Source organism: Calonectris borealis, chromosome 9 (assembly GCF_964195595.1).
Source record: "Calonectris borealis chromosome 9, bCalBor7.hap1.2, whole genome shotgun sequence".
In the NCBI taxonomy this organism is placed as follows: Eukaryota; Metazoa; Chordata; class Aves; order Procellariiformes; family Procellariidae; genus Calonectris; species Calonectris borealis.
In genome coordinates, this window is record NC_134320.1 from 2,908,051 (window position 1) to 2,923,768 (window position 15,718).

Sequence of the window (15,718 nt, forward strand, 5' to 3'; positions counted from 1 at the left end):
CACTACACCATGTCCCTAAGCGCCTCATCTACACGGCTTTTAAATACTTCCAGGAATGGTGACTCCACCACTTCCCTGGGCAGCCTGGTCCAAGGCCTGACCACTCTTTCAGTAAAGACATTTCTCCTAATGTCCAGTCTAAACCTCCCTTGGTGCAACTTGAGGCCATTTCCTCTCATCCTAAAAGAAAGAAGCTAAAGAAGCTGAGAGGGGAAAATGGGAACAAAAGCCAGAATAAAGAATACCAATTATTCTTTTTTTCTAGTAGCTATTTTTAAATGTCAATATATGTCAGTACTCAAAAAAAGTCAAAGAGTTTACAATGTATTTTTATCATTTTATGTGCATAAAACGTTTATTTTATTAGCATAGCATCTTTTTGATGCTGATGGGAAAGTACACTTACTACTTCCGTTGTCATACGATTTTAATTTGATGTATTACTTTTGAAAAAGCCATAAAAAGACAGGATGCTGGCCTCTGTCTGAGAAAAGAGCTAAGGAAATGTCCTCGAAAAGCTAAGTGTAATAAACAAGTTACGTGTAACATTGTCCTTACTGCATTACACTTGCGTGCACTTACTTTTTATTAGTAATCGTCACTGCTAGTAACCTTACATTTATGTTTAGCAACATAAAAGATGTAAGTAAAAGGTAAGCAAGGTAAATACACTTAAATATTAGGCTATCTGTGGTGTACAGATCAACAGTATTGCTTACAACTATAAGGTAAGCACTGTCAACGTTACTTATCCATTCATGCAAACTGCTGTACTCACAACAAAGTGCATTAAGTATCTTCAACAATACAAATATAAAAATCAGCCAGTATCAAATCCTGATAAAGGCAAGCTTCCACTGTTTGTAAAGCTTATTTAGACATATGCATGATGTTAAACAGATCTTGAAATATTGAATAAATCAAAACACCAACATTTTATATCTGTTTCACAACGACACAAAATGACTGTACAGTGGGTAGAGTTACAGAGAATCAGGCCTAATGCCTTTTTAGGCAAGTTGTGTTTCTTCAGTAAAATCTGTATGGTCAAACGTCTACTTACTTTGGAAGGGGAGCCTTCAGTGATCTTCACCAGCTGCCAGAGAATAGAGTAATGGGAACACTGCAGTGCCTGAACAACTATCTGTAACAGAGGGAACAGAAAGAATCCCAGCACACTGGAAATATCAAGCATATCAGTCAGGTGTATGTAAAATTTACAATGCATTTTGAGGAGAAGAAATAGGAGCAGCTCTTCGGTAGCACTTTTTGTTTTCAAGGATATTATGTTTTTCCTTAGTCAGTTTGGTGCAATAAGAAACCAGCCTACTACAGGTGAAAAAAATACTGTGTGAATGCTGGGAAACAGAACAAAAACTGTACGTTAGAGTACAGCAAGAGCTGATGTCACAGCATGATAGAAGTACAACCCAACATCTACTTATCTCAGTTCCAAAGCATCTGTTATATACCTCTCAATCTGACTTCACTAGTAAAACAGTCTGGAAATTTGTTCCATTGTAGCCCAATTTCTAAAAAAAGGGAGAAAATACAAATTTTCTCATAGAGAAGACGAGGCTTGTATTTATGTTGCCCATAAAAGCATTCATGGTGTCTTTTTAAAATTTCAAATCTATATTAGGTGCTAAAAATTTCAAAATCTTTTTGGCTTGAAGATGCTTCCAACAGTTTGTGGTTCTGTGCAGAATAAATCAAGTTTATAACAGCTCTAATCACTTCACAAAATACTTTTTTGAAAGATATCACTGAAGGCCAAACCATTCCTTTTCAGTGAACTCCTTCTAGTGGACTGGGGGAAGAAATACTGAGGAGAGTTCAGATTTCAGAACTTTTTTCCTAAGATCCTACAGAAGTATTTGGAGAGCCATATCACTGTCAAACCCAGAAACTAAACTGAAGATGGCTGGTGGTTGCATGGACAGTTTTTAATCTGCTGGCCCCGTCCCTCCAGGTAGCACAATTCCAGCATTAAGTAGCAACTGCAGAGAGAGCAGAAGGTCCCACAGCTTAAAGCCATGACTTCCACATGCCGTGTGGCAACACGTCCTCCATATGGTCCTTTTTAGAAAATAATTTTACAGAATTTCATGAGATTTTTTTTTTCTAAATGAAGTTGGGCTAGAATTAACAACTGGTTTCTAATTGAAATCAAATTATAGCTTAAAATGTCCTGAAATACCAGAGCAGGCAGTCTGCAGTTTAAACTGGAATCCTGGGAGAATCTGAAATGGTCCCTGTGCTCATCCATGAGAAGACTAAAACCAAACTAGGAGGAAACAAAGTCCAAGATGTGTCCACTAAAAGAACTCCACCGGAAAGGCTGGCCAGTATCCCTGCAAAACGTTCTTCTGGTCTCCTGGTTTTCATAAGCTTCCACCTTACCTTCCATGCATAATAAGCATTTGTGATAATTCTAATTGCAGCCAAGGTCTACAGATGTGTAGACATCATGATTTATGCATTGCTTTTCACAGCCAGGAACATTAGTTATTCGTTACTTTACAGATGAGAAAGGTGAGGCAAGTAGCTCAAAAATCACAGAATCCAAGATTTTTCACAGGACAGTGCCTCACTACAATATAAATCTCATTCAAAACTCCTTGTTTTTCCTAAATAACTGAAGTCTAGTGCATTAGATTTTTGAACTTCTCTATAACTAGACGCTTTAAAACTTTGAATACGATGCAATGCAGGTGTTACTAACCGTACCTGTTCTGGCATAGCTCCGTGTTCAATTCCAGTTCTTAGTAATCTGTAGCAGTTACTGAACAGATCCCATTTTGTGAGATCATGAGCACTAGAACGAGAGGTAATAAAGAGGGATTAGTTGTGTTCCTCAAAACTCCACATCACAGCGAGACTGTAGTTGACCTGGCAGCTCAGTGAGCAGTTTGGTATTTTTGCAAAGCTGAGACAATACAGCCTGCTGGCAAAGCAGCTGCACAATTAGTTCACACCATGCTAAAAGCAGAAGTTAGGCCTTCTGATAATTGAGGAAAAATGTTTTACTACATGGGATTTTTGTAGGGAGAAGATAAACTCTCTGCATACCATACATCTTTAAAGGTTACTTAAGTGGAGCTACAAGCTCCTTCTCAGTGTTGCCTCTAAATCATCTTTCCTCTTTGGTTCTAAACATTGACAGAACTCCAGAAGGCACTTCTCTGGCACTGCAGCAGAAACTATGGCCAAACTGGCAATATATACTGAATGAAAAATGGCTTTAAGCAAAATAAAGTTACATATTTTTCTGCCGTATCACTTAGAGAAAAATAATATACATTATTACTAGATGTTAAATATCCTGAAATCTTTAAAAGCAAGACAGCATGATATACATGTATATGAGACAGAGATGGCGGTTGCCACCCCCCCATTCATTGTTTCACATTTCAGGTGTACCAACCTGATTCGCCAGTGAGAGGAATACAAATGCGATTAGCAACATATATTCTACAGCCTTACAGACCTCAACAGCTTATGATATAGCTTTTTTAATACAGAACTGAGAAATACAGAAGAAATTACAAAACATCAGGTTGCCTGAAAGACAAAAATTCTCTCTCACAAAAAAACATAGGTTTAACACATTTTTCTGCAGTGGAATTTAACTGAGATAATTTGAAACAATTTATAATATGTTTATCAAAGAGCAAGCCACCTCAGAATAATCAGCAACTTGGTGATTAAAATACTCACCTGGAAGAAGGGATACTGAGACTGAATTGGCAATTCTAAGTTAGATAAAGCAGTCTCTTGCCCCTGGCTCCCTTTCATCCCAGCACCTTGATCACCAAGGTATGCTCACTTTTCCCACCCCTTTGCATCTGCCCTGCTTCGGAGCTGCCTGACTTTGTTTAAAAAATTAACTACTGTGCTCAGCCAAAAAGAATAGTTCTCTAGTTCTGATATGGACAGAGGTTGAACTCAAGACTGGGAATGTCTAGATCCTGTTGAAACCCCTAGTGCGAAATACTTCCCAGTCTGGAGCGTGTTAGCCCTGGAAAACCTCACCGATAAAAGTTTCACAGAAAACATAAATATTAATGCCCTTGTGCTGAGAGCAAGTGAAGTATGCACTCTAGGGTTGTGTCATTAAGCCAAGGCGCATCTTGACTTCTAATTCAAATCCATGAATAGAACAATAGGAAAACTTTAAAAAAAGGAAACAAAAATGTAAAAATACTCCCCCTGCCTTAGATTCTGGATGGTCTTCAAAGTATAAAGTGCTTCATAGATAAATTATAGGTTGTCAGAGAACTGCCTCTGACTAGTGATATTAAGCACATAGATGCTGCTTCAGCAAATCACAGGGTTGCTAGCAAGGCTGAGTTGTACCTCCTTAATTACAGCGCTGTAATTAAAGCAGTAAAATCTCCTTGGTGTGCAGCGGCAGATATCAGCATAGATTATCCTACAGAGAATACGAAAGGGAAAACTGTCTCATTTCTGCCTTTTCGTTTTGGAGCCCCGCATGCCAGGCAGCCGTCACAGGGGACATGCCCCGGTGCCTTGACAGCTGGGGGCACCTCAGCTCCTTCCTCGGAGCTTGGCCTGACAGCGCATCTCTGGAAGAGCTTTTCACCTTCCAAAGCTGAAAAATTCTAACTATATACAAGTTGCATAGGGTTCTTCAGTATAAACTTGCTTAAAGAAGAGTCTCCACATTAAATTTAGGCACATTCTGGTATGCTTTTGTCTCTTTTGAACTACTTAGCAACCAAAACCCTCTGCCCCTCTGCTCCACTCTGGTGAGACCCCCCCTGCAGTGCTGCGTCCAGCTCTGGAGCCCTCAGCACAGGACATGGACCTGTTGGAGCGGGTCCAGAGGAGGCCACCAAAATGATCAGGGGGATGGAACAGCTCTGCTGTGAGGAAAGGCTGAGAGAGTTGGGGTTGTTCAGCCTGGAGAAGAGAAGGCTTCGGGGAGACCTTATTGCGGCCTTTCAGTACTTAAAGGGGGTTTGTAAGAAAGATGGGGACAGACTTTTTAGCAGGGCCTGTTGTGATAGGATAAGAGGGAATGGTTTTAAACTAAAAGAGGTAGATTCAGACTAGATATAAGGAAGAGATTTTTTACAATGAGGGTGGTGAAACACTGGCACAGGTTTCCCAGAGAGGTGGTAGATGCCCCATCCCTGGGAACATTCAAGGTCAGGTTGGACGGGGCTCTGAGCAGCCTGATCTGGTTGAAGATGTCCCTGCCCACGGCAGGGGCATCGAACTACATGATCTTTAAAGGTCCCTTCCAACCCAAATTGTTCTATGATTCTATGAAAACGATAGTTATAAAGGTACCTTGGACACAATACAATTGTCCACAGAGGTTCAGATTGACACAGAGGCCCCTAGAATGAAAATTCACACAGAATTTTCCCTTAGTCCCTTCCATGTCAGAGAGTCTTCATGGATTATAGAAAACAAGGCCCAACATTTCATCAAAGGTTTCTTCTCATCCCTGCTGGGGCATGTTTCTGCCAGAAAGTAGTCAGATGAAGTAAAGGTACCAGTTCCACAGTGTTTCTGAAAGCATGGAAAGCAGCAGCTTAGAAAACTTCCTTTTAGAAGAGGTGATCTCTCCATCCACAAAACTGCTTCTCTTTTTAAAAAAGCACAAAGTGATAGAAGCTGTACGTTGGGCTTTGAACAGCTATGCTAGATACAGCCTAATTTCTCTACTGAGGTTTCATTTACCATCATTTCTACTTCTTCTGGATATAACAAACTTCTGAGTACCTTAGTCTGAAGGATGAATTGGTCAACTACTGGAGAAAAGGTTAAGCAAAGGGTTTCTATAACAGGAAGAGAAGATCTGCTGGTCTGACCATGAATTTACCTATCTTGAAAGTGTCCTGACTGATCATGCTTATACTGATAAAAACATGATGCGTATGTGGAGAGTTACTATGGCCACTGCAGGCTTATGAAGTCAGTATCATATTTGAGGACTACTGGACAGTGATACCAACAATCCTGATTTCTATATGTTAAGCAATATTCTATATACAAGACAGCATCAAAGGGCACATCCAGACTAATGGAGATGATTTTTCAAATTCATGTGTCTTGCATTGAATTAACTGAAGTAATTAAATAAGAATCATAGAATCATAGACCTGTTTAGGTTGGAAAAGACCTCCAAGATCATCAAGTCCAACTGTTAACGTAGCACTGCCAAGTCCACCACAACACCATGTCCCTAAGCGCCTCATCTACACGTCCTTTAAATACTTCCAGGGATGGTGACTCCACCACTTCCCTGGGCAGCCTGGTCCAAGGCCTGACCACTCTTTCAGTAAAGAAATTTCTCCTAATGTCCAGTCTAAACCTCCCCTGGCGCAACTTGAGGCCATTTCCTCTCGTCCTATCGCTGTTACTTGGGAGAAGAGACCGACCCCCACCTCGCTACAACCTCCTTTCCGGGAGTTGTAGAGCGCGATGAGGTCTCCCCTCAGCCTCCTCTTCTCCAGGCTAAACACCCCCAGTTCCCTCAGCCGCTCCTGACTTGTGCTCTAGACCTTTCATCAACTTCGTGAAATGCTGATATTTTGCAGCATACAAACTGCTACAGCACTGACGTGTTACGTGTGAAAGCTCAGCTGAATTTGGCTGGAGTCAGTGTAGAAAAATTGTGTCCATGTACTTAAGGACAGAAAAAACTGCTATAAATATCAGTGAGACCCTGGCAAAGAAGAAGCCCAAGTACATACTCCAGGTATTCTATTCAGAAGACCTCAAAAAAACTTAATATTCTATTCTGAAAACTTGGAAGGAAACATTGTAAAGATGAATTTCATTTGTATTGGAATATTGATATCCTTGTTTGATGAAAAGACATGAATTAAAAAGCATGCTGTGAGCCTTTTCTTGCTGTGACCCTCTCAGAAAGAGGATTAGCTTCGGCTTGGGAAATCTCAATATAGAAGCTTTTTGGTCTCGAAGGTTTTTCTGATAATCCCCTACCATATTTTTTTCAACTTGCTGGGCTTCTTTTTCCTAGAATATGAAGAAGCAGCAACTACCAAGAAAACACAAGTGCAGATAACGCAGAGTGGAATTTCTCTCACTGGAAGAAGAGAGGGACTTCCTTCTTTTCGAAGCCTCAGCAACTACTTTAGCAGTGCACTATTAGATGATGTGAAAGGTATCAGTTGTTAGCCTGCAATTTCAACTTCTTCCATTGATTTAATTTCTTTTGGCTCCCAGTTGATGACAGACAATGACATTATCAGACAACAGCCACTGTTCTTTGAGATGAGAACGCTTGATGCAAGTTTTCAACTGAAGATCCTAACCTCGTAGCTAAAAATTCCGTTTCAGATGGTATGATCGTTTCCTTTCATAAAGAAATCACATCAGACATAACAATCAGTAGAGTAATGAAAAGATTTCATTACTTCTTTATACGGAAGCAGATATTAATTAGAAATTCCCATTGAACTATAATCATAAATAACAAATCAGCTGAGAAATGATACACAGCTGCTCTTCAGCTCTTTAGATTTGATTCTTTTCTCTTTCCTTTTTTTGAAGGTGAAGGTAGACGTCCCCGACCCTGATTTGTGTGTCATTCTACAAAGCTTTCTTTATAGTCTGAATTGTCTCTTGAGTTTTGGAACCCTAAAGGAAAAAATATATATGGGAGCCTTAAGATTTTTGTTTCCTTCTTGGATGTGAACTACAGCTTTCACCAGTCCTCTCAGGAAAGGCAGAAGTGGCTCCAGCGTGTTACCAGGGAGACTGAAAACCTAATTTGCACATGTGTCAGCCTGCTGCACTACGGAAATTAGTAACGATTTAATGATCTCGGTGGGACTCTTGTTGAATGGAAACAAAGAGTAGATATTGCAGAACCATTTCATACAATGATCCAATGCAGAATTCAGGATAAGTGAAGACTAAGCACAGAAAGAAAAGAGAAATGAAATCACTAAAAACAATTGGTATAAAAGAGGTGGCAGAAGCAAAGTCCTTTCGCATCTTGTGGTAAGGAAGAAATGATTTGTGGCACTTGGCCATCTGCATATGAAGCTTTCTTACATGCTGACCACGAGCAATCACATCCTACAGTTGATAGGAGGGGAAGATTACGTCTTTGTGTTATGCTCCAAAATTCACAGTTCCAGTGAAATTTTCCAGGTTGCTCTACAAGTTATGAGGGTGCCCGTAGGTCTAACTGAGAGCAGCTGGACCCTGAAAAGCTGCTGCCTGGTTCCGCTGGGCTGGTTCATGCTTAGCGAAGGAGTTTCTGTGCAATTCACACAGTTAGACTTTGCCAACAGTTCAACTAGAAACTATTCCTGGCATTTCTGCAGGAAGAGAATGCATCTTCCAGGCTCTCATCATAAACTATTAATTATTATTATTACTACTACTACTTATTTCCATAATTTTGAGGAGAAATACCTCAAAGGCATTGAGAAACCGAGAGAAACAACTTCCTCCAGGGCTTTCCTAAGCTGAGGCTCAAAGCAAAGATTTGGCCTGCATCCACTGGTGCCGGAGATAAGTCCCTTGTGCACTGACTGTCTGTCGTGCAGGGGAGTATGACTTCTAGTAAAACTCTCATAGGTGTAAATGAATTTCGTGTAAGAGATGGTATGCCACTTGCAAATCAAATCTGTAAAAGTAATAGCATTAACTAAGCAAGGACCCAGATCAATCCAAACAGTTATACTGAGAAATGCCACTAATCATTCATTAATCTCTATTTCGTATTTCAGGCCATATATTTTCTCATTTCTTAATGCTAGACATCAACTGACACTCGCTGAAACGATAAAATTAACAGTAAATTTTTGAGGGAAAAAAATCACCTACTTGTGAAAAGAGGTTAACCTCTTTAATGTGGAGAGCACATTGTATATGTCATCATCATCAGCTTCTTCTCCCTGAAAATGAAAGGAAATCCATGAAGAGAGTTCAGCAATCCAGCAGAGTACATCACTGCACGGGGAGGAGCAGATTCCTTTCAGGGTTTATGGGGACACCAAAACCGACTCCAAATTTTCCAATGACTTTTATCTAGATTCCATAATGATAATATTTAAATAACCACTGCATAGCACTAGGAAATAAGCAAGATCATCTGACAATATTCAGCAGTATCACTGTACTAATACTCAAACCAGTATTGTCTCGCAATAAAAATCATTGCCAAGAATAAAATCTGAGTTCTACCTTATCTTACAAAAAGGACTGAACCACAGTCTAACCATCAGCTGATGAACATGCTACAAGAACAAATGCTTGCCTTGCTCCACGCCAGAAACCTGCAGATGTCAACAGCAAGTTTTTTTAAAATGATCAGTGGGAAAATTTCTTTCTTTTCATATCCTTCATTGCTGTTCGCTGTGTTACACACCGCAATGCATGACAATCACATTATGTGCACAGACTGACATACATTCAGAACTGGATGGAAGGGGGTTTTTTAATTTAGATTTTTTACAGATCTGGGGAAACAACAGTCCAAGAATAAATACTGCACAATTCAATCAAAACTTTTCCTTTAAATTTAATTTTTTCTTTCTGGCATTTAAAAATATCATTATCCTAATATTTTATGCAAACTGAACAGCAAATTCTCTTAGTGAAACAAGTGGAAATAAGGTACTTCCAGAACTTAATTTTTCCAGCAACTTTCTGAAACAGGAAACCCACTTACAAGAATTCTTCTCCATTTCATTTTGATCTTTTTTTTTTCCTGTCTAAAAGCCTAACAACTAAGACATTTTCCTGCCTTCATATGCAATTGTCAATCAATGTTTCTCTCATTATCAACATAGTGGGAAGCCATAAAGCAGTGGGATACTTGCTTGGGTACAAGTATGCACATTTTTTAACTTAAAATCTCTTTAAAACTATGAAATAAACTTATTAAAATCCTCACTCCTCATCCCTCTCTCATGCAAGTGAATATACACAAAGATCATAAGCCCTTGCTTGCATTTCTCTACTCCTTCCCAAGCTGGGTAAAGGAAGGGGATACATCAGAAGAATTTTGGTATCACTGGCCCATGTTCCTTCATAAGCCCAGTCTTTGTTCTCTGCCCAGTAGTCTCAGTGCATCCTCCAGGGCTTTTCGCACTGGAGTACTGCATGAAGAGAAGCCGCCTGCAAAGAGAAGTGGAGGGAAATGGAGTGGGTATGAGCAGTTACTGGCTTCCTGATTCAACAGCTGTTACTAATAAAGGAAAATTGCAGGAAAATGTTTTTCTCCCCTAGTTCATTTCTCCTGAGAAGACTGGTGGGAAGTCATTTATGAATCCCAGCATCTCGTTGCTCTCACCTGATTCCCCTTGGGCAAAAGGTGACGCTGGATCTTTCAAGCAGCGTCAGCAAGGGAGAGGACAGGGCTGCAGACCCGTAGAGTGTACCTAAAACACGGAGTGTGTTTTCTGAACTCTCTCAGCATTCATGTATCCCTCGTCTAAAACAGCTGGACCTAAACGCTTTGCTGGCATAACTGATCTGAAATGTGGGCTGGGGGTGGAAGAGATTTCCAATCTCCTTTCATCTTTACTGCTTGTAGTGTTGGAACGTGGTTCTTTGAGGCCCAGAGACCACACTGCCTGTGGAAGAGGACCCCCTAAAAAGGGCTTCTGAAAATATACTGCTCGGGACTGCGAGGTAGCAAAGGGAAGGACAGCACTGGATGTCCTCAGATCAGAGAATACAAGAACAAGAGGACTGACGCTATAGTAAACCAAACTCAACACTAACTGGACCGCTGGCTTCCAGAAGAGTACGTGGAGGACAGAAAAGTTGCTGACAGAACTAGAGGACTGGTTCTTGTCTCGACCCCTCTTCGAGCTGCTGCGTGGAGGAGAATGGGCAAGTCAGAGAAAGAGCAGCTGCTGTACGGCAGGAGGAATCGAAGTGTTCCTGTATTTGCTAACTGAGTTTGGGATTATGGTTGAAAAAATGGTCTGTGGGTGTCTCAGCAATACTAATAAAATGGTGAGTGCATCTTTTCTTGGGTGAAACTATCCAGGGAACAGAATGCCACCTCTGAATCCTTGAATAGGTCCACGGATGAATAACATCTATACAGCTGAACAGTGTGGAGACTTCAAGGGGGCTTTTCCAAAAAAGCTGCATGTCCTCAGACAGACCTAATTTCTGTTTGTTACACTGGCTGTTACACGACAGTCTCCAGAGAGAACAAACATGGCATTTGCTTCGGAGAAGTTCCAAGACAAAACTATGAGAAAAAGCTGAAAGGAGACATTTTCATAATGTCCTACGACAAGAAGTATAAGAGAAATGGCAAGTCAGTGTCAAACAACTGGGATTCCACTTGCTTCTTGGTGTGAGTCTTGAAAAAACCCATAGGCACTTTCTTCCATCTCAAGACAAGACAGTGTGAATGAGATGCTTTTTGCTGATCTGAGCTTAGCTGTGGAGACATAAGCTGAAGATTCTCCAAGAGCCAGGTTTGGAGAAACGACATAGGAGATTTGTCCCTGCATATAGAGCCAGACCGAACCTTGGTGTTGGATGTGTGGATAGTGAAAAGTGTGAGGACCTCACCAGAGTTCCTAAACCTCTGTCAGTGGGTACCAATGGAAACAGCAAAGGCCACTATTTACGGTGACCAGTTGCTGGGCATCCGGTGTGGAGAACTCAGCTGGTTCTGAAGCTGGATCTTTGTGCTGGCAGTCCAACTTTAGCCCTTTTTGCTACCCAAGTCAGCAACAGATTCTCCAAGGTTTTTGTCTCGGAGTTTTTGGTGCTGTTGGTCCGAGGTGAGGAACTTCAAAAATCCACGGCTATTAAAAGAGACAGCTAAGACACGTAACGTGCCATTAGCTGAAAGGATTCCCTTGCCACGCACAGATGGGAAGAGATGTAGCACAAATTCCGGAATGTGTTTTCAGGTTCTGCTCAGAATTTTCTGAGAAAGCACATATAAATGGCAGACAGGTAGACAGCAAACTAAATGTATTCTATCAAAGAACGTACAGCGGTGCACTAACTCCTCTGGGTTGTGGAGTGCCTGCTTCCTACATGCACTGCCTTTTTTACTCACGTACGTTCCTACAGCAACAGACAAATTTTTATTCACTCTGCAATGTGACAAGGCATATATACAGTATGCCTGTATGTGGCATATTACTTAAAGATAGAAAAAAGCTTTTCTTTAATATGCAATTGAAAAAAGAGACTGTAGCTTAACTTTCTATAAAGGTACATAAAAAATTAAACGTATCTGCCACAGTGCAGTGCATGACTAGAAGTAGTGAAGAAAAAGATCTATGCAGCCCTTAAGTTATGTTCAAAAAGCATGAGAATTACAACAAATTAATCAGTGTTACACAAAGTTAAATTGATGTAAAGCAAGAAAAAATGAGTAAGGTTTCTATTCTTATTTAATGTATTGTGTCTTACGCATTTTGAGGGATAAATTCTGACAAGTAAATCCCAGGTACCTCCAGGTTTCAGACCTGCATCTTTATTTCATTCTTTCCAGAGCTCTTTCAATATGCCATTATAAATATTTCACTAAATCCTCTCTTCCATTCCAGACATAATCCAATCTTGATTCTGCTGCCTGCACATCCATTTGGGACTACTGGAATCACCACAAACATTAATGTAAATGCACCATTCTCTGCATTTTTCATCAGCTTTCCCCATTCATCCATTTAATTTCTTATGTGGATTGTTTAAATATAGACTAAATTTTCAAAAGCAGGATTGTCCCGTGGTCTTTGTTTTACAGCATCAATGCTTTGCAGGCTTAATGGCTAGTCCAAGGGATTTTCTACATGGAGAAATAGCTCCAAATAATTATTAAATAGTTGCTGCTGCACTATCCATCTTCAGATGGATAATTTCATGACTTGGTTAGAATGTTTTTCTGCAGTTTATCATAGCGTAATTTAGGTAGTCTAACTAAATTCCTTTTAAGAAAACAAACCTCCTGCAGCAGATCCTCTACAGAATGGTTGAATCGATCCACAAATTCATCAATAAGTTGGCTGTGGGCTATGTCAACTCTGTTCTGGATTGTATATTCTTCACTACAGAGTATGCTGTAGGTTTTGCTGCAGGCTTCGAGAACATCTGATTCCACGTGCTTTTCCACAACAAACTTGATCTGTTTCAGTAAGGCATCCAGATGCTGTAGATCAGAAAAGAAGTTCAGCTTTCACCTTACCCGAACAATGAAACTCAAGGAAAGTCATTCGAAGAATACACCAAATCAAGGTTAGATTACCAATATGCCTAATGAAGGCACAGCGTTGTGTGACCAGAATAGTAATCTGATACTTGAAAGCAATCAGACTTCTTGCCCAATGTACTATACCTTTTCCATTCTGCCCGTGCTATAGATTTCCAGATCAAAATACTGAGGGATCTGCAGGAGATTTGCAACCTTCTCGGCATCAGCGGAATACTAGAACATCATTGAAACAAAACAAAAAAATAGTGAAGTAAAAATAAACACCTACACTACACAATGAAAAAGTTTAGACAGTTGTAAATACCAGTGAGAGATTTATTTTGTTGAAAAACATACCTTTGATAGCAACATAGGAAGTGCAATAATGAAATGCTCAGTCAATTTATTTCTGTCATCTATCTGAGTTTTTCTTTCTTTTGCTGTCAAAACCTGCAAGTGATCAAAAACAACTAAAGTAAATAGAATTCTGCATATAGCATTCATTAATTTTTCTAAAGTTTGTATTACAAACAAAAATCCATGCAAGTGTATTTTTAATAAATCAAAAGAGGAGGGAATAAAAAACTCAAACACATTTGGACTGAAGAGTGATTAAATGGGAAGACCATGTGTCCTAAGAAGCCGTGATTGAAAAGGAAAATACCATAACATCCAGCATGACATTGTCTCGATACATCAGCATTTTTTTAGGATTGAAATTCAAGTATAACCCAAGTCAGTGGAAGTTTTGCTATTGCTTCCAAGCGAATTGAGCTCTGGCTTTCACACATTAAACAAAGTGTTAATGTAAGACCTCAGGGCGAACTGAAGTATAATTAAGAAAACCAAAACCAAACCACACTGTAACAATGATTTTCATTAGCAGATTCATGGCCTCATCTCTAAACTGGAATGTAATTCTCAGTGAGAACATACATCCAAGTTCACAGAACTCATTTACAAATTTCAGTGACACATATACTGAAGCTACTAATGCTGTCATAGCAAAACCACCTTGAAACAGTGAATAGAGAGACAATAATCAAAACAGCATGCTTCATAAAAGCTTAGATCTGGCTTCTTGGCTTCAGAAAAGGAGAGAATACTTTTGAAAACAAATAATGATAATAAAATACTCGTTAGCTAATGATTTATGTATAGCAAAGCTGCCAGACCGCACAATAAGGGTTACAAGCTGAAGTCAGAGAAGAAACTATTTCACAAGAAGGTGAGTGCACAATTAGAAATCTGCTCCCATTTCAACTCAGAGAATATGCTAGCGAGATCATGAGAACGTGACAAACCTCTACTGACAAGTCAGAGATCCCTGCAGTTACCATCCCACAACTCATGATCTAACTGAAAAGAAGCAAAAGCTAAACGTCATACCTACATCCCTCTGTGAGTGAGGAGGAACAGCTGGAAACAAAACGTGTGCTTCCTGTACCAACTCGCAGTGCAGCACCACCCGTGCCAGCAAAAGCCGCTAGCTCATCGGAAGGCAACACAAATGCGGCTAGCAAGTCAGGCTCCCACCCCCTAACCACCCAGCCATATTCTGGTGACCAAATACTGCTACTCCGCGGTGCTATTAATTAATGTGGGTCCCTAGGATGATCTTGAGGCTCTTTTGATCATCCTTCAGAAGGTGAAATTTATTTTACTGAAGTGTTTTCTTCAGCTTTGAAGAAATACAGATATTGAAAATCTAAGACTAAGCAATTTGCTGAACTTGAGTGAACTGAACTGTAGATCTCTTGAGATAGCAAAAATACCCGGAAAGCTAATAGTGACATTATTTGGTGCTCCAAACAGAAAATACAAACATGAAATTTTTGTTAAATTTAAAGGTTGCTTTGCCTGCTAGAACGGTTTGCAGCTAGAGACAAAACACAGTAAAGATGTGCTTACAATGCAGTTTTGGTAACACAGGACAATACATGCTCGTGCAAATTTGAGTAAGTGCTTTCATAGATTCTCCCCTCACCCCCGAAATGTTTTAATAAATTAGGAATTTCTTAGAATATGCTTTATAAATTAAGGTACATAATGCATGTTTAAATTGATGGTTTCTTGGAGCTTTTCCTGGGATGCTGTTTCTGGACATGAGGCTAATCTGCTTTTGGCACATAAAAATTAAGAAGCTAAGTTAAGTGTATTTCGTTTAGCAATAAAGAATGCTAAGTCTATCTCCAGATTTCCCCCTCACTAAGACTGTGAATAGACTAGTTATTCAGAGCAGAACCTAACAGAAGTACCAAATGTTCACATGGGTTTATTTCATTTTAGTCTAAGCTAAATAAGAGGGGGACTACCAAAAATCAGGGAAATACGTTTGGGAAGTTGAGACTCTTTTGGAACATGGATGCTGCATTTATGGAGAATACAGCTGAAAGCCTGTTGATCACCCTGACCTTGCAACTTATACTGAAATGCTTAAAAGTGCATGCCCAGCCTTAGGCATGGAATTCCATGGATCCCCAAACAGTCACTAGACTTAACATGTAGATGTGGGTACATTACAAG

General features: G+C 39.9%; 1 protein-coding gene across 3 annotated transcripts in view; it reads right to left on the reverse strand.

The window, feature by feature from the left end:
• Positions 1–15,718, reverse strand: part of STAG1 (STAG1 cohesin complex component) — a 205,713-nt gene that overhangs the window by 35,331 nt on the left and 154,664 nt on the right. For all 3 annotated transcript variants that reach the window (XM_075157939.1, XM_075157937.1, XM_075157938.1), the window contains exons 17-22: positions 13,550–13,642; positions 13,337–13,426; positions 12,947–13,150; positions 8,842–8,912; positions 2,731–2,818; positions 1,064–1,144 (exon numbers count right to left, since the gene is read on the reverse strand). In XM_075157939.1, the coding sequence (XP_075014040.1) occupies positions 1,064–1,144; positions 2,731–2,818; positions 8,842–8,912; positions 12,947–13,150; positions 13,337–13,426; positions 13,550–13,642 (627 nt within the window). The remainder of the gene's footprint in view (positions 1–1,063; positions 1,145–2,730; positions 2,819–8,841; positions 8,913–12,946; positions 13,151–13,336; positions 13,427–13,549; positions 13,643–15,718) is intronic.